Source organism: Vombatus ursinus, unplaced genomic scaffold (genome assembly GCF_900497805.2).
Source record: "Vombatus ursinus unplaced genomic scaffold, bare-nosed wombat genome assembly UNPS02014797.1, whole genome shotgun sequence".
NCBI classification, from domain to species: Eukaryota; Metazoa; Chordata; class Mammalia; order Diprotodontia; family Vombatidae; genus Vombatus; species Vombatus ursinus.
The window spans coordinates 14,532,911-14,559,044 of NW_020954575.1; the positions used below are offsets into that span (position 1 = coordinate 14,532,911).

Consider the following 26,134-nt stretch of genomic DNA (forward strand, 5'->3'; position numbering starts at 1 on the left):
GTTTCGATATCCATTGAATTCAAGTTTCCAAGACAAGGAGAAAGAGAGTAATTAGTAGTCACACAGAATTGTAGTTAATATCACCAATGTTTTTCTCTCAGAAAGTTTGTTATTTTGTGATTTATATTTAAGGATGATGAATTCCTAGTGTTAGATAGGTGTATGTGTGATTGTAAAGACTTATGGTACATATAAATACTTTCCACAAGGCTACAAGCTGTCTTTGGCACCAACTCTAGATACTGTCATTCTTTGTCTTGTCCATTTGACTTTTGCTCAGTCGTTGGCCTTTGCTTTAAAATCACCCCATTTCAATATGTGCCAAACTATCTGTATGGCAGCTGCTTCCCAGAATTTGGCAGTTTAGCTTTGCCTCTACAACAGTACATCTACTGAGCCCATTTAGGCCAAGCATTAATGTTAATGAACTGGAAAGTATAGTATGTATAATACTCTTAGAAATTCTGGAATTAGTGACTTTTCATGCCAGTTTTCTATGAATTACATTTGATACCCAACTTAATTTTTTTGCACTATTGACTTCCTTTTAAGAGAATATCCATTGTGTGCATTTGATGAGAATATATTTATTTTCAGAACACACACACACACGATTGGATTGAATATGTCTAGTTCTATACTTCACATCTATGCTCCCCTAGTGCAGATTTCATCATAACTATGCCTTTTCATCTTTTAGGCACCTGGGACATGTCATCCTGTAAAGTCTATACAGGAAATCATCCCCTATGCTTTGAGCATGTATCTCTTACCATTATGTGGGTACAAGTTGAACACTCAGGCAGTCCATTTGGTTATCATCCCTTTACTCTCACACTAAATGATGATGATGAGGAGGATGATAACAGTTTACTACATAGCCGGCCCATTTCCTTTTCCAGTATCTTTTACCCCACTTCTTCTGTGTAGTCATTCATTAGTAATATGCTGCTTATTACTTGATTATTAAAAAAAACAGTGAATATTATTTAATGTTGTCTTTTCAGTTTTCTGTGTCTTTCTGATTCCATAATTTGATGTTTTAAAAATTTATTAGAGAATTCTCTGAGTTACTTGACTTTCCAATGTTTTTATGCACCTGTTGAAAATAAGACTGAGTTATTCAAATGTACTTACAAAGTCTATTTACAATTTTTAGGATGAACTTTCTGATATTAGCCAAGGAGGATCCAAGGCTACTACTCCAGCATCAACAGCTGCTTCAGATGTCGCCACCATTCCTGCTGATACTCCTTTGAAGGAGGACAATGAAGGCTATTCGAAGGCTGCAGATAAGTCAGAGACAGGCAAGCATATTGAAGTACAGGTAGCTCAAGATACTAGGAGTGTGTCAATTGGTAAGTGTCTCTTAGTTGTGTTTCTGTAGCATCTGGGGTTGGTTGGCTTGTTGCCTGCTTTGGTTATTGCTTATTTTAGTGTAAACATAGACTTATCTTACCTAGTAGCAAGCAAAGTCATGGTGACGGATAACCTTAAAACAGCCTATAAAATGACTGAGGCAGGGAAAGGGGGGAGAAGGAGAACTGCAAGAAAGGAAGCTTTTGCTTGGGATAACTCAGCATTTTGTACTGGGAAAAAACTAAAGAAGCTGTAACTTGTGTTTTCTTTTCTCTGTTTTGATCTCACCTCTGATAAAACATGCGAGTGTACTCTTAACTCTTCTGTGTTCTTTGGAATGTGAAAGTTTAAGAGAACTCATAAAAATATTTGTAACTTAATGATAATGCGCAAGCACAGGAACATGACATATTCATGGCTAATGCTTACCCAAAAATTGCTCTTTTCTCAGGCTCTAATGAAAATGAAGATAAATCAGAAGTGCAAGCAATCATTGAATCTACTCCTGAGCTGGATATGGATAAAGATCTCAGTGGTTATAAAGGCTCAAGGTACTTCAAGATGTTGCTACTGTCTCTTAGACCTTTCCTTTAAGTGGAACAAAAACATGAGATGCTTCTATTCTTTTTTCCTTCTACAAGCATCCTACCTTCAGTTAGTTTTGACATATTTAATCCTATTTAATCCTACAAGAGGAAATTCAGGTACTTTGCTGTGGACGAATAATAACAAATACTAGTGGTGGGGCAGCTAGGTGGCACAGTGGATAGAGTAATGGGCCTAAAATCAGGAAGACTTATTTTGCTGAGTTCCAGTCTGGCCACAGACAATTACTAGCTAGGTGACCCTGGCAGGTCACTTAACCCTGTTGGCCTCAGTTTCTTCATCTGTAAAATGAGCTGGAGAAGGAAATGGCAAACCACTCCAGTAACTTTGCCAAGAAAACCCCAAAAGAGGTCATACAAAGTCAGACGTGACTCAACAACAGCAACAATAATAATGACTGACATTTATACAGCACCGTAAGGTTTAAAAAATGTTTCGTATATGTTATTTTGTTTGTCCTGGAAGACAGGTGGTATTATTTTCCCCTATTTTACAGATAGGGAAAATGAGACTGAAAGAAGGTTACTGGCTTGCTTAAGGACACATAGCTTGTTAAAGTATCTGAGGCAGAATTCAAACTGAGATCTTCCTGACTCTAGGTCCAATACTCTCCATTGCAACACCTAGTTGCCTATGTAAATCAAGTTAATGAATACCTGTTCCTGTTGCTCCTGAAACTAAACTCTTTTGTAGTTTAGACAACTTTACTATATACATTTGTCATTTGGCAGCTACTAGTGGATCTAAGGACCAGGATAATGTTTGTTTGTTGTTATTATTCAGTTGTGTCCAACTCTTCATGACCCCATTTGGGATTTTCTTGGCAGAGATACTGGAGTGGTTTGCCATTTCCTTCTCCAGCACATTTTACAGATGAGGAACTGAGGCAAAACAGGGTTAAGTGACCTGCCCAAGGTCATACAACTAGTAAGTGTCTGAGGGCAGATTCAAACTCAGGAAGATGAGTCTTCCTGATTCCAAGCCCAGTGCTCTATTCTCTGTACCACCTATCTGCCCCTTCTAGGACAATGTAGAGATGTAGAAAATGACAACTAAGGGCTATTCATGGGTGCTATGAAGAGACAAGTGGTGGTATGAGAAGTGTCACATTTTGGATAGCTAGCAGTGTTTCTTGACTCCTTCCTTAGACCTCGGAGATTGCAAGTCTTCCCTGATCTCCTTATTTTATTGTCAGGGATAATCACAATCAGTGATTAGCAAGAAAGACATCATCTTGTGTGGCACTCTCCCTAGGTAGGCTCTTTGTTTGACTGATGAAATGAGAACCAGTTATCTACTGTTCTAATCAGGATATTTGAAATTACATTAAAATTCTAGGCTTTGAGATCATTTTTTTCTTTCATTGCTTTGTATTTCTACACATTTAAAAATAATTATCCTGATAGATTTTTGTGGAAACTTCCTTCTTTCATTCCTACTCCCCACAAATGTTGACAAATATTTATTAAGCTCTCTGAACCATAGACCCAAATTCTTAGAAAGGACCTACCCAATAATCATTTATATTATATTGATATTAAATAATTACTTTATTTCTAAATAATATAGCTCAGATATCCATTTTACATTGTTGTAAAAGACCTCAATTGTTTGTTATTCTCTCGTACAGCACTCCCACCAAAGGTATAGAGAATAAAGCTTTTGACAGAAATACAGAATCTCTCTTTGAAGAACTGTCTTCAGCTGGCTCTGGCTTGATTGGAGATGTAGATGAAGGAGCAGATCTACTGGGTATGGCAGCTTGGGCAAAGAATTATTTTTTTACTGGTCAAAAAAAGTTTCCAAGTTTGTTGATGTATGAAAGCCTCCTGAGCCTAATTACTCCCCTAAGAGGGCTGCTACAACTTTCATAGCTTACTGTGATAATGGAGGTCTTAAAAAATGCTTCTGAGTAAATCCAAATACTAGCTTATTTGAAGTTGTATTTGTCCTCATTATCTTATAAGAGCTCTGATCATTAAAGCTAATAAACATAAAATGTGTACCATTCTGATTTTAAAAATTTATCTTCTGAAAATATAAATCTTCTGTAATAATAATTACCCAGGCAGCTTAAATGGTATGATCAAATATTGTAGTTTGTTTTACGCACAAATGCTGCCACTGTTTGATTTTTTTAAACGTAAGAATCATCCCATGAAACTATGTTTATCATTTAGCAAATACTTTTAAAGGGAAAAATATGTAATAGCTTGCCACTAGATTTATATTTTCTATGACTTTAGATAGTTTTGGTGTATCATCTTAAACTTAGTGTGGTGTTATGCCTTTACCCTTTTGGTTAATGATCCTAATTTTCCAGGTGTTTGGGAGTTGATAAATAAATAGTTTTTAGATTTTAGTCCTTTTTAGCAACTCTTTAATTGATAGACAAATCAAGACTGGTTTAAAATAAGAAAACTAGAAATGACAAGTCATATACCATTATTCACTGTTTGGTTGACTGATATCAGCCCGTTTGCCCCTTGCTTGTACTAGCCTATAGATTTACTTAAACTATCAGCATCTTGATACCTAGGTCATTTTTCTTGATCAGTTTCTCATAATATAAAAGTCACATGAAAAGGTGTGTATCCATTATCTTGATTCAAATAAATGAATATTTTTTACTCTGATTAAGTTTTTGTAGTTTTAAAAAAGTTATCAGATGTTCTCTTCTAATACTATGTAAGGGTGTGTTTTTTAAATCTTCCTTCTCACCATCAAAAATGATGGATTTTCTGCCCACCAAAAACAAAAAAACCAAACCTAAGATTATGCTTACTTAATTTCAGCATTTTAATGAAAGTTGGGCTACCCAAATTCCCAATTAGATTTGTATTCCTGATAGAATGGAAGAAACATCGCATTTCATTTGAAATGAGACTTTTCTTTTTACCTGTGTATTTGTATTAATCATGTTTTGTATCTTTATTTGGAACTTTATTTCAGGAGAAATCTTTGTTGGAAGTATGCTTTTATTAACTATACATTTCATGGAATACAATATAAGAATGTGTTTTCCATATACCATATTAAAGTTTTTAGTATTATAGTGCCATGTTACTTAATATCTGGTTTGGTTAACCATTTTCTTTTCTCTCTCATTTGAAATTAATGTGAACTTAGTTATTAGTCTCCTAAAACAAGCTAATTGAGATTCTCCAATCTCTTTTCTCTTGGGCTGCTTACCCAGGGGAATATTCTGGTGTGTATGTTTTTAAATGCATTCAAATTGCTGCTTCTACAGCTCGGAGTTCTTGGCTGCTGGTGTCATTCAGTGCATTCTCTTCATTTTTCTGCTCACTGATATTTTTTGCCCTGCATATTTTTTCAGCTTTTAAGCCTTTTCTCTCAATTTGTGTAAAAGTTTCTACAAACATGGTTAGCAAGGATTTTTTTTTCCAAGCTAAGCTAGAGCCTATTTCTTCCATGTATGTACTTCTTTTATAAAATTACTTACAAAGAAATTATTTCATTTTAATATGCTAACATATGTTTAAGTACTTAAATATCAACTAAAAGACTTAGTTTGGATTTGGAATTTGGAGTGTTTTTTAGTATCTGAAGACAAAACATTTCTAACTGAATAAAATAGATGTCAGAGTAAGCTATTTCTGATTTTAATTTAAAATTATTTTTAAAATATCTTTTAAAAAAACAATTTTTATGGATCCCAGAAGTTTGATCTAATATGTATTATTGAGTGGGGAAAGGAAGAGAAGAAAATAAGCATTTATATAGTGCCTACTATGTGCCAGGCATTGTGCTATATACTTTTTACAAATGTTATCTCATTTGATCTCAGTGGGTGTATCCCCTTTCTCTAAGAAGACATGATTCTTTTTTTTTTTTTTCCCTTCTAAACCATTAAAAACGTTTTTCTCGTGAGGGATTTGCTAACTTAACCAGGCTTTCCTTAATTACCTTTTTATGGTACTTTCACCCAGTTTAGTCCCCTAAATGGGAAATTAGAAATGTTGCAATTGTGTTATAGCCTTTCTTTCCAGAAACTGCTTTTCAACACTTTGGGGTCAGTGCAGTGCATGAGGTGTGGGGGTATGTCTCTGTATCTCTGTCTGTGTGTACACAAGAAAGAGACAGAAACACACATTTTTTGTTTGCTTTTTTTTTTTTTAACTTTTTGGGGTTCATATAAGACCTCTAATACATAGTTTCACCTCCATTTTTCTTAATATGCTTCAAATGGAAACTTTTATTTCCCTCAAAGTTAACTATGGAAGTTGTTGCTTAGAATGTCATGCAGGTAGATTTTTTAATGTTTCTAAAATTACTGAACCTAGTCATTATTTATTTGATACTTTAATGAAAAAAATCTACTACAAACCAACTGATTTGTGGACTTTAAGCATATCTATTTTCAGTATGAGGCAAAATAGAAAAATATTTGTTTGGACTTCAGAGTTTGCAGCATTCCTGGAAAGGGCTTACCAGTAGAATAGTAGGTCATCTTCCTAAGCTACAGAACACCTCTTCCGTCACTTCTCCACCCTGCCCTCACATCAGTATCCTCCAACCATACCATTGTGATTCCCAGTCTTTGTCATTAGCTGTGTTTTTCACAAAATTCATAAAACTTTATAGGTAATCAATCTACACTCATAGTGTTTCTTACATGAAACGTTTCTTGTTCTTTGTTTTTGCTCTTCACGGGATGCATGGGCTTTAAGACCATAATTTCTTGGGTAAGGTGCCATCTGCTTTGGGGTACTGCAAAGCCTTTTCACTTTCTCTGTCCTTTGTTCAAACATCCCCTCTGTTTGTAAACTCTCTTTGGATTCAGGCTCTTTATTAATCTGTATTGTTTATATTTAATATAAAGTATATTATGTAAAGTATATAAATACATATATATTATGTAAAGTATAAAGCTTTTCAGATTTCTACTCCTTTCATTTCCTCATTAATATTTTTAGTAATCCAAATCAACTCATGTTTTTATATCATCTTCATTTCATCTATTTGTTAATTGGGTTGAGTGTCAACTCTACATAAATCACCATTTCCTGTTTGGATATTTAGCGGAATTCTTGATTTTTTAAGAAAGTATTATCTTTGGAAAGAGAAGAAAGCATCAATTATGCAGGATAAACCAATACAATTTGTACCCTTCTATTGTTCTGGAAGTTTTATAGGTTCTTAATCTATGGGGATTGCCAAATGAAATTAAAAACAAATTTAGGTTAAAATTATAAAATAAAATTAATAATTAACATAGTTTTAACTTGATCATATTTTTTTTTCCAAATTCACTATTATCTTTTTTCTTGTTTTGAAGGAATGGGTCGTGAAGTTGAGAATCTTATTCTGGAAAACACACAACTCTTGGAAACCAAGTAGGTATTCACAGAATTTTAATAATACAACTAATGTTCATTCCATCATTACTTCCTCATCAACCACTTCATCCAACCAAAGGATGCGTTTCCCAATTTCTCTTCTCCATTTTTATCTACATCTAATTAGAGCACATGCTATACAATCTAAATGTAGGCTTCTTTTGGTACACCCTAGGTCTTGATTTCGTTTCTGCTCATTGTATGCATTTCTGGCTGTATTCTGCAATCTTATGTCAGTCACCTTTTTTGGATTTTGTCTTGTTGGAAGCCAAATGGTATTCTTATCCACAGTTTCTCAGTTTCTGACACATTATAATGAAAATAGCAATAGCTTGCATTTTTACAGCAACATTAAGGTTTGCTAAGCACTTAATATATACTATCCAGGGGTGGGGAACCTGCAGCATCAAGGTCACATGTGGCCCTAGGTCCTTAAGTGCAGCCCTTTGACAAACCACAGAATAAATCCCCTTTATGAAAGGATTTGTTCTGTAAAACTTGAACTCAGTCAAAAGGCTGCACCCAAGGACCTAGAAGGCCATATGTGGCCTGAGGGCCACAGGTTCCCCACCCCTGTGCTGTCCCATTTGCTCCTTATGACAACCCTGTGCAGTAGGTGCTATTCTCATTTTACACATGAGGAAACTGAGGCTCGCAGAGTTGAAGTCACATAGCTGTTACATGTCTGAGACCAGGATTTGAACTCGGGTTTTCTTGACTCCAAGTCAAGTGCTTTATCCACTGAGCTTCTTTACATGTCATATATAATTTCATTCTTATAACAACCCTGTGAGGTAGAAGTGTTATTGTTGTCCTCATTTTATAGATGGGGAAACTGAAGCTGAGAAATGTTAAGTGACTTACCCAAGGTCCTGGGCCTAGTAAATATTGAAGACAATATTCAAACTTAAGTCTCCCTGACTCCAAGTTTAGTGCCACATGTACTATACCACCTCACTGCCACATCCTAAAGGCTAGGGAGAAGTCAGTTTCTCAATTCCATAGCATTCATTAAATTTGTATTTATCTGAGACAGATGAATTGAAGATAAAATGGCTTCAAAGGGGGACATGCACAGTCTTAGAACTTTTTGGGCATAGTTTCAAGATGTTGTCCAGAATGGTTGGACTCGTTCACAGATCTATCAACAGTACATTAATTAGCATGCCTGTTTCCTACATCCTTTCCAGCATTTGACTTTTTCTTTTTTGTCATCTTAGCTAATCTGATGAGTTTGACTTAGTACTTCATTATTGTTTTAATTTGCATTTCTCTTTGTTAGTGATTTAGAGCATTTTTATGTGGTTTTTGATAGCTTTGATTTCTTCTTCTGAAAATTGTCTATTCATATCCTTTGACCATCTATCAATTGGGAAATTACTTTTATTTTTATCAATTTGATTCAGTCCCTATGTATTTCAGAAATGAGACCTTTATCCAAGAAACTTGCTATAAATTTTTTTTCAGTTTCCTGCATTTCTTATTTTAGCGGCGTTTGTTTTGTTAATGCAAAAACTAATATTTATATTGTTAACTATAATTTCCTATAATTTGTTATGTAGAAATGCTTTGAACGTAGTGAAGAATGATCTGATAGCAAAAGTGGATGAGTTGACCTGTGAGAAGGATGTGCTGCAAGGGGAACTGGAGGCTGTGAAGCAGGCCAAACTGAAACTGGAGGAGAAGAACAAAGAATTGGAGGAAGAGCTTAGAAAGTGAGTGACCCCGTGACTTTAAATAACTTCCCCTTCAATTGAATTGAATCATGGAATTCGAAACCCTCATTCTGTCATGGTTTTCCTTTAACCTTGATTGATCTGTGGGCATAGTATTAGAATAACTTGTCCTAAAAGGGGGCAGTTACATAAGCCTAAAAACATCTTGTTGAAAGTGATATCACCAATTAAGTAGTGATGATCTTCTAGTGCTTAATCATGGTTTTGTACTCTTCAAAGAGATTCTCTTAACTCGGTTTGAATCACATTTCTTTATCTTCTTTTTTTTTTGACCAGAGCTCGAGCAGAAGCTGAAGAAGCAAGGCAAAAAGCAAAAGATGATGATGATGTAAGTATAACATTTTAACTGGTCTGTATGACAAGCTTTTTTCCCATTGCATTGCAGTATGTGTTGTAGAGAAAGTTGGTTTACGTAGTTTGGAGTTGTAACATTTTAAGTAGAGAATGTTGTTGTTTAGTCATTTTCAGTTGTGTCCTACTCTTCATCACCCAATTTGGTGTTTTCTTGGCAAAGATACTGGAGTGTTTTGCCATTTCCTTCTCCAGTGAATTTTACAGATGAGGAAACTGAGGCCAGATTTGAACTCAGGGAGATGAATCTTTCTAACTCTAGCCTAGCACTGTATCTACTGCACCAACCTGTCCCCAGATAGGGAATAAAAAACCCCGTGAAGAAAAATGGATGCTGTTTTGTTGACAGCATAGTTAAACAGTGTCTTGTGTCACCTCGGCATTGCTCAACACAACTGTAGACTTTTTGCTTCCCTTCTCTCCCCCCACCCCAAGTCAGAATTATGGAAATCGTTGGTGACACCAATATCCCTTAGTATATAATCATCATATTCCTACACTGCCTTTAAAAAAAAATGACATTGCTCATTCTCTACCATTGTGATACGTGCTTTGAGTTACTTGGGGCAGTGGTATAAATTTATGCTAATTCATTCCTATATGTTAAGAGGCATTGCTATGCTGGAGCTAGCTCATACAGGCTCATGAGCGCCAACCTTTAAATTTTCATTCATTTACACCTTGCAAATTGGCCAGTGCTACAAATAAGGGCTTGCTTTATTGTTTTGTTGATTGTCTAGACTTAAGAAAGTGATGGAGATAATGATAAAGATTAAACTTTAAAGTGCATCATGTACACACAATCTCCCCCCTCCCCCACCCCCAAGCTAGTCATTAAAATTTACCAGTGCATCCCTGCTAAGAGCCCTCCTTTCACCTTAGCATGATTATGTGAGGCAGTTAGCTAGATTTAAGAATAGGTCACTTGATTATGGAACAGCAAAGCCAACAGTTCTGCATGGCGATCAAATCCCTCCAAGCCCTTGGCAGATTAGCACAGTAACCTCACTAACTGGGCCAACCAATAAAAATAATGTTCATTTTCTCTACATAGTCATTATTGTTAATTTGCAGTAAATTGTTACTTCACTGGATTTGTTTTCTAGTTCCTGTGGGTATAGATTGCAGTCCATCCAAATCCTATTCTGTTAATTCTTTAGAGCAACCCACCTAAAGGCTTGGGTCCATCTTCCCTCACTCTTGACATTTTGTGAGCAACAGGGAGCATGTGGGCTACCCATTTATTATCCTTTGCTCTTAGTACATATTCCTCTTTTGGTTTTGTTTTATTTTTTTTACTCTAAAAAAGTAGTAGATTTGGTAGAGCAAAGTACTACTTTAAAGGCTCCTGGGTGAAATGTGTTATTACTCAAAAAATAGATTGTTAGTTTGTGAAATTCTTCCACCTGTATTCAGAATGCCTCAGGGTCCAATGGAAGAGTTATTTTTTAAGTCTTTGACAAATAAAACTGCTTTTAAATTTTTACATAAAAAGTTTTAGTGCCTTAATGCTTAATTAAAGTCCTGCATTTGAAGTCAGATCACCTAGATTCAAAAACTATGTCTGCAGTTTACTACCCTGTAAACCTTGGGCAAGTTACTTATCCAGTCCTATTTCTTTATCTCCAAAATGAGGTAGATGACCAGAAATATTCCTTTTAGCTCTAAACCTCTGATCGTGTAATCATATATTTCAGCAGTGGGTGGTCATTAAAATTTTGCTGTTTTCTGGTGATTTTTTGTTGTTCTTTGCAGTTCCATTGTTGGTGGCACTATATATATAATTTTCCTGGTTCCTCTTCACTTTTCATCGGTTCACATAAATCTTCTATGCTCTGTATTCCTCATTTCTTGAAGCACACAAATATTTCATTACATTCATTTATTACACTTTGTTTAATTGTTCCCCAGTTAATGGATATCTACCTTCTTTCCAGTTTTTTGCTATTATAGAAAGTGCTGGTATATATGTTATACATGAAGCTATTTTTTTATCATTGATCTACCTGGAGATATCAGCAAGCATTCAATCAGTAATTGCTTAAGTATTTACTGTGTTCCCTACCCTATGGACTTTCTGGGTCACAAAGGGTTTGGACACATTAATCATTCTTTTGCATATTCCAAATTCCTATGTAATATTTTAATTTGTATCTAATTATTTATGCTTTGCATTTCTAGCTGGTTTTCTAAATCTTTGCACCCACTTAATCACCAATACCTGAATAATTTATCTTTGTCCTTATTGATCATTACAAGGTAGTAAATTACAGTCACTTTATGTGTTTAATTTTTAGAAATTGAACATGGCAGAATGGATAGAGGGCTGGCCTTAGGGTGATCTCACACAGACTGGCTCTGTGACCCTAGGCAAGTCACATGACTTCTCAGTGCCCAGGCAACCCTCTAAGACTAGATACATAGCAGGTGCTCAACCCTATTGGTAGAGGGACTTCTTCTTTACACTGAAGAAATGACAGATGTAGTTAAAAGGTTTTTTAAAAAACATTTTTCTTACAGGCCTTGAGGGAATCTGGATGACTAGTGGGCATAGACACAAATGTGGAATGGATGACCAGATATTTGAAAAAGTTACACAAAATTCATCTTGGTTTTTTTAATTCCATAAGCAATGTGTAAAGTCTATGGATCTCTTAAAATCTAATATGAACCCACAGAGTGATCCTGTTTTTTCCTTTCTTTGTAGAGTGACATACCCACAGCTCAGAGGAAGCGGTTTACACGAGTAGAGATGGCACGTGTCCTCATGGAAAGAAACCAGTATAAAGAGAGGTTGATGGAGCTTCAAGAAGCCGTGCGATGGACAGAGATGATAAGGTTAGTGTTGGAAAGGTGCCATATTTGTGTGCTCTGTTATTTTTTTAGTGTCGCATTCATTCCTTCAATCATTGCATCCCTTCTTTGTTGTTTGCTTAGTCCAGTGAGAGAACAGCTTGTGCCCAAAGTAATGCTACCAAACTAGTAGCAAAATTGGGCCAATGAGGGTTGTATTCATGTGGCCACACTAATGTCATCTTAGTAGCTTAGCAGCAGTTATTAGCTTCTTAGAAAATAATAAGTCTCTCATCATCCTGACAGTACTTTATTATTCATTTAGTCTTTATTGATGCCTTTTGTTTTTGTTACATTCCTTTCTTAATCGTCTCTCTCCCCAAAAAAAAAAAAATTTTTAAAGGGAAAAAAAGAACAGTTCAGCAAAATAAACTAATATGTTGAGCCTGTATTACACATCCATAGTCTGACAGCACTTTATAAGTGATGTCAGGAAAGAAAGTTTTATTTTCACTTTTTCAAATATGTTATGTCTCCTGTTTGAATTCTTCTCTCCATTCTCACACAGAATACTTCCTTCATCACGTAATGCCGCCATCTGTAGGTTACATGTACCTAGTACAGGTCAACTAGGCTTTAGTCGACATAATAGGCATGTTCCTAAAAAGTTGCATGTAAATAAAATTTTTTGAATTCTATCTTAAATAACAAAAGGAGTTTGTTTTTTAAAAGAATTCTTTTGTGTGAATAATATTGTAAAGTGCATAATCTTTCTGTCATGCTAAATCATCACATTTTAATTTTGAGTTTTCACTTACTGGATTTTCTTAAAGGGGCACACCTATTCACTTGTATTTAAAATTGTGTAGCACGTTTTTTTTTCTTACAGTATTGACTTCCTTGGTATTATGTGTTTTTATTTCCCTTGTAAAAATGATATACAATATGATTCATTATATATTTTACAATTACTTAAATGCTTCTGAGAGAATTCCATTTTCTAATCTCTTTTTAACAGATGAAGAAACTAAAATATCAAGAGTTACGTTTTCAGCATACAGCATCCAATAGATAATATAGCATCCATCTATCAGGGATAGGAATAAGGATAGACTGTTGATTTGATTGTTCTAAGGCGGTGGCATCAAACTCAAATAGAAACAGGGCTTACTTGACTGTATATAAGGATCCCTGCTGGCCACATACTGACTTAGAAAGCCACATATCAATATTAACTGTTTTATTATGTTTTTATTTACGTTATTAAATATTTCCCAATTACATGTTAATCTAGTTCAGGTCATATACTTAGGAGTGTGGTGAGAGCCACGTCCAGCCTGAGGGCCGCATGTTTGACACCTCTGGTCTAGGGAATTCCTGAGTAAAACATCTCCCTCTATCAAATACAGGTCAGCCTCTTCTCTAGGCAACTTAGATTGCTGAGAAGTTAAGTGACTTGCTGCCATGTGATCAATAGATACTGGAGGCAAGACTTGAACTCAGTTCTTTATGGTTCTTGGGCCAGCCGTTAGCTACCGCACTGACTCTGTTTATTAATTAAATTAATATTAAATATAACTTATGTATAACTAATTATATATAGTATATAATTATATATAACTAATATTAAATATAAATTGATGATTATGCCAGGCTTTCTTCTTTTTAGAACTAGTAGTATTTTAGTATTTCACATAGACATCTTCTGTGTACATTTTGTTTCTCAACTGCAAAAGAAGTTTTAGTTTACTCCCAGGTCATTTTAGAATTTTAGCTATTCCTTAAAGTAAAAGTTTGAGTCCACATTTTATTAACTGTTAGTCCCACTGCTTCATTGGTGTTAGTCTGTCCATTTGGCTTCCAAACTAAAAGAAAATTATAGTTTATATTTTAAATGCTTCTGAACCTTTTAAAAATTGCTTTAATTTTTTGAAACAAGAGAGCGAAGCTTCTGACTGTGTAAGTGAAATTTTTATCCTTTTTCCAACTCAGAAGAGCAAACTATATCATTTCTGAAATTCCATCCAAGTCACCATCAACCTCACTTCTTCACTTCTGTCTTCCCACCTTGCCACACTAGAATTTTGTAGCTTTTCAGTGTTTCTGAGATCACTAAATACTTTCGAACCTGCCCAAATTACAGTTAGTACCGAATAGTGCAGTACTGCTGTATTTGCTGGCTATTTGTGGTGTTGCCACCAAGATGGCAACATTTGAGATGTGGGAGGGGAGCCATTGACATAAGTATGACTCCTGATGGGAAACTATGGAATGAGTACTGAACACCAGCCAAAGACAGACACACGTGTGTGTTGTGCCAAGTATCCCAAGCTTGAAACAAGCTCAGCAGTTCTGAGCTTCAGGGACCTATGCCTGTCAACCAGTCAGTATAGCGAGAAGAAGGTGCAAACTAGCCCAGGGTGGAAAACAGAGCAGGTTAAAGCTTCTGTGCAGTCCTAGTGAAACTGGACCCATGAGTAGCCCCTGCCCTTTAGCCGAAGTGAGATAGAGAGATCCTGTCTTCTTTAAAAAAAAAATCCTTTTTAAAAATATCCAAAGTCACTTGTTCTGACAAAAAGAGGCATGTGATGTAGTAAAGCACTGGACTGAGAGTCAGAAAGTCCTGGGTTCAAATCCTATCTCTCTGAGCCTCAGTTTCCTCATGATACCACCTATGGTATTTGACTAAAAGGATTGTTGTGTGAGGCCCAAATGAGGTTTTGTATGTAATGTTTTAAAGACATTAAACCACTATCTCAGTCATTCAAAAAATAACAGTTCACACAAAAAAATAAGCAGAATTTCCATTCTTTGTTAGCATGAGTCTCATTAGCACTGTGTGTTTATACATGCTCAAAAACTTTTGGTGCTTGACTTTATATATGCATATTTTACTTTTTCTTTAGGGCATCAAGAGAAAATCCAGCCATGCAGGAAAAAAAAAGGTCAAGCATTTGGCAATTGTAAGTATCTAAAACAAGTCAAGATGATTAAGAACACTTCAAAGTAGGAAGTTACATGTTAAAAATGACTTATCACTGATGGTTTTTGTTTCCTATTCAATTTTTTCCTCTCTATTGTCGTGTAAATATTGCTAAATTGAACCTTTTCTTTTTGACACTTAGCATGCCAACTGGGTAAGGCTGTTCTTGAAGACAAAAATAGGATCTCGTAAGCTGCATCCTCTAGTGTTGGTTATGCACTTAGTGAAGTAGTGAAAGTTTATGCCTAAATTGCATTGAAGGGATGATGAATTCATGAAGTGGATGCCAAAATGGGTCCCCATTAATTATTTGAACCATTAGTTCAGTGATTGATAAGAAATTTTTAATTTAAGATGGGAAACAGTGTTGTGGGGTTTGAGTAGTGTTTGTGTGTTGAACTTTTTGCATATGGTTATGCTATGATGATTGTGTTACTGTGCTTATGACATGTCCTTTTCCAATTAACTTGTCACCTTCATTTAATTGTAATTGCTTTATTTGATGTTCAATTAGTTTATTTCCTTTTTTTTTCTTTCTTTTTTCTTTTTTGCTTTTTGGTGAGGCAATTGGGGTCAAGTGACATGCCCAGGATCACACAGCTAGTAAGTGCCAAGTGTCTGAGCCAGATTTGAACTCAGGTCCTCCTGACTCTAAGGCTGGAGCTGTATCCACTGTGCCACCTAGCTGTGCCTTCCATTTCTTTTTAATCAGAAAAATGAAACCAATTGAAAATTATGTTTTATTACTTTATTATAAGAGTTGGAATATTGAGCCTAGACTCATGTTAGTGCCATTACCTTATCTTGCCCCTCACCAGCACCTACTTTTACCTATATTGGTAGCATCTTATTAAGAATCTGACCCAAACAGGAAAATTCTGCTACATAGGATGGCTTTCCCTCAGAAACATTCAGGAGAGTGAAGGAGATTATTTTAACATTATTAATTTAACATTATTTTCACTTAAAAATATTCATTTCCAAGTCTCTTTAAAGAGCAGGACCTGCCATGCAAAGCATTACTTTTTCCCCTCCTTATCTCTGTGAACCTGAGGCTGGTTTTGAGTTTTTTTTAAAGCTGCTAAGAAGTAGACAGTCTTCCAGTTCTAACCCGTCATGCCTCAAAGCACTTTGACTTTGTCATAATCTGAAAGAGTTCATGTAGAGCTAGGATTGTTTTTTCAAGTTAAACATGGTATTTTTGTTTTTTCATTTCAGTTTCAGCCGACTTTTTAGTTCCTCAAGTAATACCTCCAAGAAGCCTGACCCCCCAGTTAATCTAAAATATAATGCACCAACTTCCCATGTTACCCCCTCTGTCAAGAAAAGAAGCAGCACTTTATCTCAGCTACCTGGGGATAAATCGAAAGCTTTTGACTTCCTCAGCGAAGAGTAAGCACCTTTGGGCCTGTGTTGTAGAGATGGTCATGCTCTGTGGGTTGGAAGACTTGCAGGATGTCATATTATTGCATGTCAGAAGTTATGAACAATTAAGATAAAAATCTTCAAGGAAACAGCTTTTTAATAGAAATACAATTGGCCAGTTTTCATATGGAAAAAGGAACACTTGAAATTCTTGTAACATTTTTATACCTTAGGAGCATTTATAAGCCTTTCTTTATGCTGATTTTTTTAGGCTTATGATTGGGAAATTATCTGTATTTTTAAAAATAAGATTAAAGTCACCTTGAATTTTTGTACTTCTGAAGCAAAAAAAAAATTGATTAGAGAACCGTGATCTTTATTCTTTCCAAGAAAGTTCTCTTTTAGCAATTTTTTAGCAGTAAGTTTTTAGGTATGTGAGGGAGGATGTGAAGTACACATAAGGATTGATCTTTTCTGTATAGCTAAACCTTGAAACCTTAGTGAAAGTGCTTGGCTAATGACTAATCTTTTTTCAGTTGTGTATGTGACAACCGATTAAAATAAGCTAGTGATCTTGTATTCATTACACAAATGTGAAATGTGTACATTTTAAACATAAAGAGAAAATATCTTTCAAAACAAATAGCATGTGAGTTCAAAAAGTCTTTGTGCTTCATTTTATTTCATGATTAGGTAAATGGTGAATTAAAAAGAAAATGAGACGGTAGTCATATAAATTTTGGGTTTTTTTTTTTTAATTTCCTATTGTCTAGAACTGAAGCCAGCTTAGCTTCCCGAAGAGAACAGAAGAGAGAACAGTACCGCCAGGTGAAGGCACATGTTCAGAAGGAAGATGGCAGAGTGCAAGCTTTTGGCTGGAGTTTGCCTCAGAAGTACAAACAGGTACACTATTGATGTGCTGAACACACTAGAAAGGTGTATGTGTGTTCATTCTTAGATATATAAAGCCTGCTTATGAAAAACTATGTGGATAGATGCTGCCCATTTTTAGTTTCAAGCTAATTTGAACTAAAAGGAGAAGAAAAACTTTCCAAGTGGAAAGCCCTTTTTATGCCTTTCAAAATCATCATAAAATTTTTCAGAACCTAAATATTTTATAAATGCCTTTCATTGGGTTCCCTGTTTTGTTTTGGGGAGGTAACTTGTTATATGCAAGTTTCAACTTGTGCTGTTGTTTGCATGTGAGCACAAACACACACATGTATGCATATGTTTTGAGAATAGCCATGTCATATTGACTTTTCCAAGTTCATGAAGGAAAAATGAGATGTTTGTTGCTTTTCAAAACAAGCAGAATTTTTCTCCATTTCACCTAACTGGTGAAACTAAAGGACTATTTTGTTAATTGGGTAGGAAAGTTGGATTTTAATTATAATCAAACTGTTAAAGCCAAGCACTTCCCCCTCTTGGCGCCTCCTCCATCCCAGTCCAGAAGAGCAAGCAGTGGGGTGACCAAGCAGGATTTGAACACCCTTGTGCTCTTAGACCTTCTTGCTTCCCAGCCCAGAGAAGTATGTGGATGGCCAAGACCCAGCACTCCTAGCCTTTGCCCTATATACTATCCCATGAAGATTATGAGCAATACAATTCATCTACTACTTACTGTTAATTATTTTGTTCTCCTTATCTCTGTAAGACTTCCTCACTAGGCGTAAACTATCCCCAACCCTAACTTTCATCCCATCTTCTTTGCCTACCCATGTCTTGTTCCAGCTCAGCTCACCCCTTCCCTGGTGCCCACGGGAGTTCCCATTTCATAATAAATAAATTTCCCTTCCATTTACTTATTTTCAGTGAGACCTCATTTCCCCAGATGACACTATGTCTCTAGCCATGCTATTTAGCACTGGCTGTGGGTTCTCTCACACCTCAAAATACTCACTGGTCTTGGAGAGGGAATCAGACTCCTCTCTTTCCATGAACACTTCCAGACTCTCCTTTTTCTGACATTATTCAGAACCTCTTCTTGAAATTCATACTATTAACATTTTTCATCCTATAGCAATCATGGGGACTGTTGTCTGCTGAGCCTATAGGTCATTCTCCTCTGTTTCTCTAGGAATACAGCACCTAGATCACTGTCTTCCTTTCCTCCCCAACTCTTTCCCTAACCCTAGGAGATGATATTCTATATTCATACTGATATTCTATGCTAATCTCCCAAATCTTGTAATTCTCCTCTAGGCTACCTGAGCTTTGGGTAAGGATAGTCAACACCCTGGATTTCATAAACAATTCTATTTCCTTATTTCCTGTTTCCTTATCAGTTATTACTAATAACTGATAATCCTTGATTTGACCATAACCTCTCATCATTCTATCTCTCCTTATGCCTAAGCTGTCTTAAAGTCTTTTGTTCGTTTTCATCATGATCTCCAGTCCTCTGCTCCTCATTACTTTCTTAGATCATTACTCATCTCCTGACTTCATTTTTCTCCTTTCCCAGTCTTAGTCCTTTAGTTAATCAGTTCAACTCCATACTGTCCTCTGTCTTAAATCCCTTATCCTTTGGACACTTATCTGTTGCCCCATTTCAGCCCTAGATACCTTCCTTTTTCCTTCTTACTTACTTTCCTATCTTCCTTTTTCCTTCCTACTCTGGTGCTGACAACAGACCTGAAGGAAGTCATACAACTGTGATGACTGGGTCCAATACAAATTTTTGCTGTCAGACCTCAATTGGGCCCTCACTTAAGGAAGGCAGTCCTTTTATTCCTCCCTATTTGATTCTCTCACAGAAACTATTTCAAAATTTCTCTTCTCTCAAGTCTCCTACACCTCTTGTACCCTTATCCTCTGAGGTATATGCTACCTAGGTGAAGACCTCATCTCTTATTTTACTGAGAAAATTTAGGGCTTTAACTCTGAGCTTTCTCTTTGTCTCTTCTCTTTTTTCACAAAACCCCTTGACATCATTCCTTAATTCTTTTCCTCTGATCTGATCTTTTGGAGGCCCTTCACCAAGGCTAATCCCTCTATACATGTACCTGATCCTATCTCCTTCTGTCTTCTCCAACAGATTGCATCTCATGCCCCCCCCTTCTAATTTTTAATCTCTTCCTCTCCATTTTTTTACTTCCTTACTACCTTCAGATGTGCCCAAGTCTTTCTTATCCTTAAAAAATCCTTCCCTTGACCCTATTATCCACTCAAGCTCTCATCTTATATACTCCTCTCCTCCCTTTCTCTCCTCCCTTTTCTATTAGAAAAAAGCTATTTGTACTCTCTGGCTCTACATCCTCTTCTCTCACTTCCCAACGCTTTGCAGTCTGGCTTCTGATCTCATCAAACTCAACTGAAACAGTAAGCTATTATCTCTTAATTGCCAAATCTAATGGTCTTTTCTCAGTCCTCTTCTTTCTTTACCTAACTGCTTCATTTGATACCGTTGACTAATCTCTCCTTCTGTATATTCTCCCCACTCTGATTTTTTTGTGTGTGATGTTAGTTCTTCTACAACTGCTCCTTCTCAGTCCCCTGGCTCACCATCCATCTCCTTCCTTCTAACTGGATGATCCCCAAGGTTCTGTTCTGGGTGTTTTGTTTTTTTTTTTTCTGTACATTCTACCTTTGGGTGACTTCATTATATCCCATGGATTTAATTATCATCTCTCTGCATGTGACTCCCTAATCTCTCTGTCCTTACCTGTCCTGAGCTCCCACATCACCAATGGCCAACCAACAGTGTTTTGGACATTTCTGGCTAGATATTCTGGAGACATCTTAAATTCAGCATATCCAAAATAGAACTCATTCCACCCCTCTTCCACACTTAAATTTCTGTTGAAAGAACTGCCATCCTTGTAGTCTTCCAAGCTCATAACCTCAGCATTATCCTTGACTCCTTGCTCTCCCTCACATCTCCAGTCAATTGCTACATCTCACTGTTATTACTTTTCTGCCATCTCTTGCATCATTCTCTTTCTGTCTGTTTGCATAGTCTGTTTGCATTGTTAATTCAGGTCTTCACCACCTCTGGCCTAGACTGTTCTAGACCTAGAAATGGTCATCTAATTGTCCTTCCCCTACTTAGGAAATGCCAGTGACTCCCAGTAGACTCTGGGATCAAATAGAAGCCCTTTTTTTGGTTTGTAAAGCTCTTTACAACCTCTCCTCAGTTTGTCTTTTTTTACCTCACTGTATATTGCTTCCTTCCCATACTCTGCAGTCCATCCAAACTGTCTCTTTATTCCTTATACAGAGCTTTATCTCTTTTTACCTATCTTTTTCCTGACTGTCGTCCTTCCTTCAAGACTTAAGTTTAAGTACTACCTTCTGTACACAAGCCTGTATTGATTTCCCACCCCCCCACACACGCCTTGTACTTGTATTGTACATATGTGTATGTGCATATGAGTATATGTACACATGCACTGTATATGTAGTCTGTTGATACCAAAATGTTTGTGCACATACCTATGTACATAGACACATATACTTGTGAGCAGAGATGATTTGACATTTTTGGTATCTATATTTCTAGTGCCTGCCCCTAGTGAGCACTTAGTAAATGCTTGTTGATTGTGGTTAATCAGACAAATGAGAAGGATTTATTAAGCACTTGCTCTGAGCTAGGCACCCAGGTAAGTGCTGAGGGTACAAAGATAAACGTGAAATGGCCCCCAGGGAGCTTCTAGAGGGGGACAACATTCATATGTTTATAAAGTAATTATATGCAAAATCTAAAGAAAATGAAGATAAGGACTTTGGGGAGGGTAGTGCATCAGGAAAGACTTCATGGTGAAAGTGACACATGAATGAGTTTTGAAAGAAACCTGAGTGGAGACAAGGAGGGAGAGCATTCCAGGCAGGAATAAGAGACAGCCTGTGCAGAGGCCCAGAGACAAGAAAGGAAGGAGCCTTGGTTGTGTGGAAGAGCACGTAGGGCAATGTAGCCGGAATGCGGAGTGTGTGCATGCTCATGAGCACGCCCATGGCAGTCAAGTATGAGAAGACTGGAAATTGTACAGAGACTTAAATGGTAAATAAGAGTTTATATTTGTTTCTAGAGATAATAAGGAACCACTGTAGAAAGGTTCTTATATATGTCAGAGATAATGTCATTAAAATTCCAGTTCAATCAAAAAATAAAAATTCTAAATTCTTATCTAAGGAGAAACAGAAAAAATTTTTGTTCTCCATATCCAGTAACATGGTGTCTACTTTTTCTATATAGAAAGACTTACAGTCATGTAAACTGAGATGAGCAGACTCACCACAGTATTCATTTGACTATAATTACAGTTTTAAAGAAGAAACCAAAAGCATAGGAACTACAGATGAACTCAGAAGTGGACACAGAAAACTTTTTTGTTAATTTGCTTCTGTTTTGCCAAAATGTGCAATATGATATATTAAGGGTTTTGTGTGTTATTTACATACTTGATCTTGTTGTTAATTATTAATGGCATCAAGTTTGTAATTTTAAAAAAATTAAGTGGAGAAAAAATGTCTACAGTTATCCCTTCTATATTGCGGGGGTTAGGGACACAGTTCCCCCGTGATATCGAGAATCCACATAAAATTTTTGGCCCTCCCTTATTACCAGAAAAGTCTGAATTATTATGGTATTAGAAGATAAAATATGTTGATATCATATGATACTATATATAGATAGATAGGTAGATAGATAGATAGATAGATAGATATGGATATAGATATGTAGATAGATAGATATTTTATAAGTATTTCTAAATTTCTAAACTTTGTCTGTGTTGTCTGCTGGCCTTCACATGTCATCTGCAGCTTCCACAAAATTCCCCAAAAATTCTCATTTAATTTCTTATGCTGACCCGCAGTATACTAGAACCATGATGGGGAAAGTCACAACATGGAAGGGATAACTGTACTTTTATGATATCCCTTACATCTATCCCCTGCTTTTCATTCCTACTATCATCACTGTAGTTCAAGCCCTGATTACCTCTTGCCTAGGCTGTTAGAACAGGCTTCTCATTAGTCTCTCATCTAATCTCCAGATTCTTTTCCCTTTAATCTATTCCCTGTTACTCCCTTAGAGACTCCTTAGCACGTGTTCCAGAGCTAGACTGGCTTATATTTACTGTTCCTCCAAAGGCCCATGCCTTTTGTCATGACATTACATTCATCTAGAAAACCCCCCATCCCCTCACCCCAGATCTCTGCCCATCATAATGCCACCCATTCCAGGAAACCTTCCTTTATACCTATATCCCTGCTTGCCCTCTTGTCCAAATCTAGTATGATTTCACCCTCCTTTGCTCATCCAGACTATATGTCTTGGGTCATTGATCTAATTGGGCCTTTTATTTCATTGATTTGTGCATGCATTTATCTTCTTCTTATAAATATAAGCTCCTTTTTTTTTTTTTTACAAGTTTGGTATCATATTTTAACTATATTATTATAGCTGTAGAGAAGATGGTAAGTGTAACTTAGGCTTTCTGTTTATATTTCCTCATTTTATAATGTGAATGATGACCTGCCAAGTAGCCATGTCCTCTTTCATTCAAAAATAATTTTATTGAGTGTGCTAGTTGCTCAGGGAAATAGAAATTATGATCCTTGGCCTCATTGAATGTGCTAGCTAGCACCATTCTAATGGATTCTGCTTAGGTTCCTGCTTCTCTAATATTTTAAAGACTCAGCTTTTATCTCTAATGCTTTTAACAATTTTTGTGTATAATTACAGCTATAAGTACTTCATTCACTCCAGTACTGCTATCTCAGTATTTGACGAAGGAGGAAAAAATGATAAAGACCTTCCTTGGCTTTCTTGTAGGATTGTCAGGTTTTGTTATTGATGCTCACGTGATATTAAATTGAATATTATTTGTTCCTTAGTTTGTTGTATTTGGCTCAGAAGCAGCATATAATGCACAAAACCTTCCTTCTTTCCTCATTAAACAAGAAATGGACATTGTTGGCTGATGAAGATGGTTTCTTTACCCATGTTTCAAATCAGAATCACAGAGCCAGGTTGGGCTCAGGGAATAATTAGGGAGTTCTAAACACAAACAAGAAGTACCAAGAATTAATTCTTACTTTGAAGTAATACTTTTACCACTGAGCCCTTGTTTATAAGTGACTCAGTAATTACTGATACACCCTCCCATCCCTGGATCCTATCTCATAGCTTTTTTTTTTTTAATATAGGTAGCAAATGGTCAGGGTGAAAATAAGATGAAAAATTTGCCTGTGCCTGTGTATCTTAGACCTTTAGATGAAAAAGATGCATCAATGAAGGTAGGTCCGTTTTATGAAGTTAAGTATGATTTCCTAATATTCTAGGCAGCTTTAATCTTATAAAATAGAAAATGGTTGAATTCCTTTACATAAGAGGAACAAAACTATAGTGAATATAGTAACTAACACCTTGTGCATAAGGTTTCTTTCCTTGCTAAGATCTTAGACTTTGGATTAAAGAAATCTTTTCCTAAATAATAATTACACTAACATATTTGGAAAGATATAAATATTTGAGAAACTACTTCTTTCTTTTTTCCCGTAAGCTGTGGTGTGCTGTTGGAGTCAATTTATCTGGTGGGAAGACAAGAGATGGTGGCTCTGTGGTTGGAGCCAGTGTGTTCTATAATGATGTGACAACTCTGGATGCAGAAGACAACAAGCAACGCAGTGCCTCTCAGAGCAGCTTGGACCGCTTAGATCAGGAGCTCAAGGTGAGCAGGAGAATCAAAGGGCTCCCGGCCACTGTTCTAAAGGAACTCTCATTCATTTTCTTTCTTAACTTGTTTTCTAAATACCGCAAATGATTCCAAAATTAACCTGGTATGACATTGCCCTGCATCAGAATAGCTACACAAGAGCCTCTCGATGTAGTAGACATACTTCTTACCAGCCACTGCCTCCTCATCTTGCTTTGCCCATATAGGAGCAGCAGAAGGAATTAAAACATCAGGAAGAATTATCCAGTCTCGTCTGGATCTGCACCAGCACTCACTCAGCCTCCAAAGTTCTTGTTGTCGATGCTAATCAGCCTGGCAACATCCTCGACAGTTTCACCGTTTGCAACTCCCACGTTCTTTGTATTGCGAGTGTCCCAGGTAGGATGAAGGTGAAGTGAATCCAGAAACACTCATTACTTTATTTATTGTATTAAGTTCTCTACACCAGCAGAGTTATTCTGAAGTTTCAGAGAATGGATTTTACAAGAAATTTAAGCATACTGTAGCCAACCCAAATACTCTTTAAATCTTTCTCTGACTTTTAATCTACAAAATGCTGATTTGTTTTGAGTTGTTCTTTATCTGTAGTGGAGAGGAATTGAATTTATATTGATCATTGTACATTAGGGGTGGGGAACTTGCGGCCTGGAGGCCTTCTAGGTCCTTGGGTGCGGCCTTTTGACTGAGTCCAAGTTTTATAGAACAAATCCTTTTAACAAGGGGATTTGTTCTGTGAAGTTTGGATTCAGTCAAAGGGCTGCTCTTTAAGGAACTGGAGGGCCACATGTGGCTTCCAGGTCACAGGTTCCCCACCCCTGCTACACGCTACTGCCTCTTCCTTTTATGACCATGATCTACATATAAGACAATGGGTTTGTGGGGCCCTGAACAAACTGTGCATACTCTTCTGGATGCCCCAGGCAATTCTGCAAGACTAGAAGGGTCAGAGCAGATGTAGCATCTGGCTAGGGTTAGGAGAGCAGTCTGTAACCATGGAGCAGAAAAATTAACCTGAGAATTCAGTCCCTCACCTTGGGCTCATTAATATAGTTCCCAGCAGCTAAAAATCAACTTGGATTACCTGTCCTAAATTGAAATTTAGGATTACTCGCTTTATTGGGGGAGGGGAGATACTGCCGTAGGAAGTTGGATGTCACTGTACTTTGTAACCATGTAAATGTAAATATAAGTTACAAAAATGCAAACCATTACTCTTTTTGATTTGTATCAACAAAATCAAGTGTATCCTTTTTTAGGGGCACGAGAAACAGACTATCCTGTAGGAGAAGAGACTACTGAATCTAGTCAAGTGGACAAAGCCTCATTATGTGGAAGTATGACCAGCAACAGTTCAACAGAAACAGACAGTTTGTTGGGAGGCATCACCGTGGTTGGTTGTACTGCAGAAGGTGTTATAGGACCAGCTGCTTCACCCAATACCAGTGGTTCTTCCCCAGTGGTAGAAAAACCACCAGGTATGCCAGTACTTTTCCATTACATTGGTAGAGACTCAAGGTACCCGTAGGTTTGTCTGTTATGAGAGGTATTAAATTAAAAAGCAATGTGAAGAGGAAATTAAAAATGGGTAGAAAGAATTATGAATGAGTCAAGTTAGTTTGGTGAATAGACTGATTCAATTCTTAGAAAGAGTGTCCCTTTAATACCCTCATATGAAGAAAGTGTGAAAGGTGTATAATAACCTAGGGTATAGCTGACCTTGGAATCACAGTGGCTTAGGATCAGGTCTTTCCTCTGACTGTGAGGAGACATTTTACCTTTTAGTGCCCCAGACCACTCTCTAAAACTAAGTTACAGGTGAGTTGCCAATCTGCATTGGCACAGGGCACTTACACACACACACACACACACACACACACACACACACACACACACACA

General features: G+C 36.6%; 1 protein-coding gene across 5 annotated transcripts in view; it reads left to right on the top strand.

Moving 5' to 3' along the window:
• SPAG9 (sperm associated antigen 9) overlaps positions 1-26,134 on the top strand; it is a 142,744-nt gene that overhangs the window by 97,414 nt on the left and 19,196 nt on the right. For all 5 annotated transcript variants that reach the window (XM_027870610.1, XM_027870609.1, XM_027870611.1 and 2 more), the window contains 14 exons: positions 1,160-1,358; positions 1,811-1,910; positions 3,596-3,717; positions 7,265-7,322; positions 8,888-9,040; positions 9,338-9,389; positions 12,120-12,250; positions 15,112-15,168; positions 16,407-16,580; positions 17,327-17,456; positions 23,709-23,798; positions 24,065-24,232; positions 24,445-24,616; positions 25,495-25,713. In XM_027870610.1, coding sequence (XP_027726411.1) covers positions 1,160-1,358; positions 1,811-1,910; positions 3,596-3,717; positions 7,265-7,322; positions 8,888-9,040; positions 9,338-9,389; positions 12,120-12,250; positions 15,112-15,168; positions 16,407-16,580; positions 17,327-17,456; positions 23,709-23,798; positions 24,065-24,232; positions 24,445-24,616; positions 25,495-25,713 — 1,825 coding nt within the window. The remainder of the gene's footprint in view (positions 1-1,159; positions 1,359-1,810; positions 1,911-3,595; positions 3,718-7,264; positions 7,323-8,887; positions 9,041-9,337; positions 9,390-12,119; positions 12,251-15,111; positions 15,169-16,406; positions 16,581-17,326; positions 17,457-23,708; positions 23,799-24,064; positions 24,233-24,444; positions 24,617-25,494; positions 25,714-26,134) is intronic.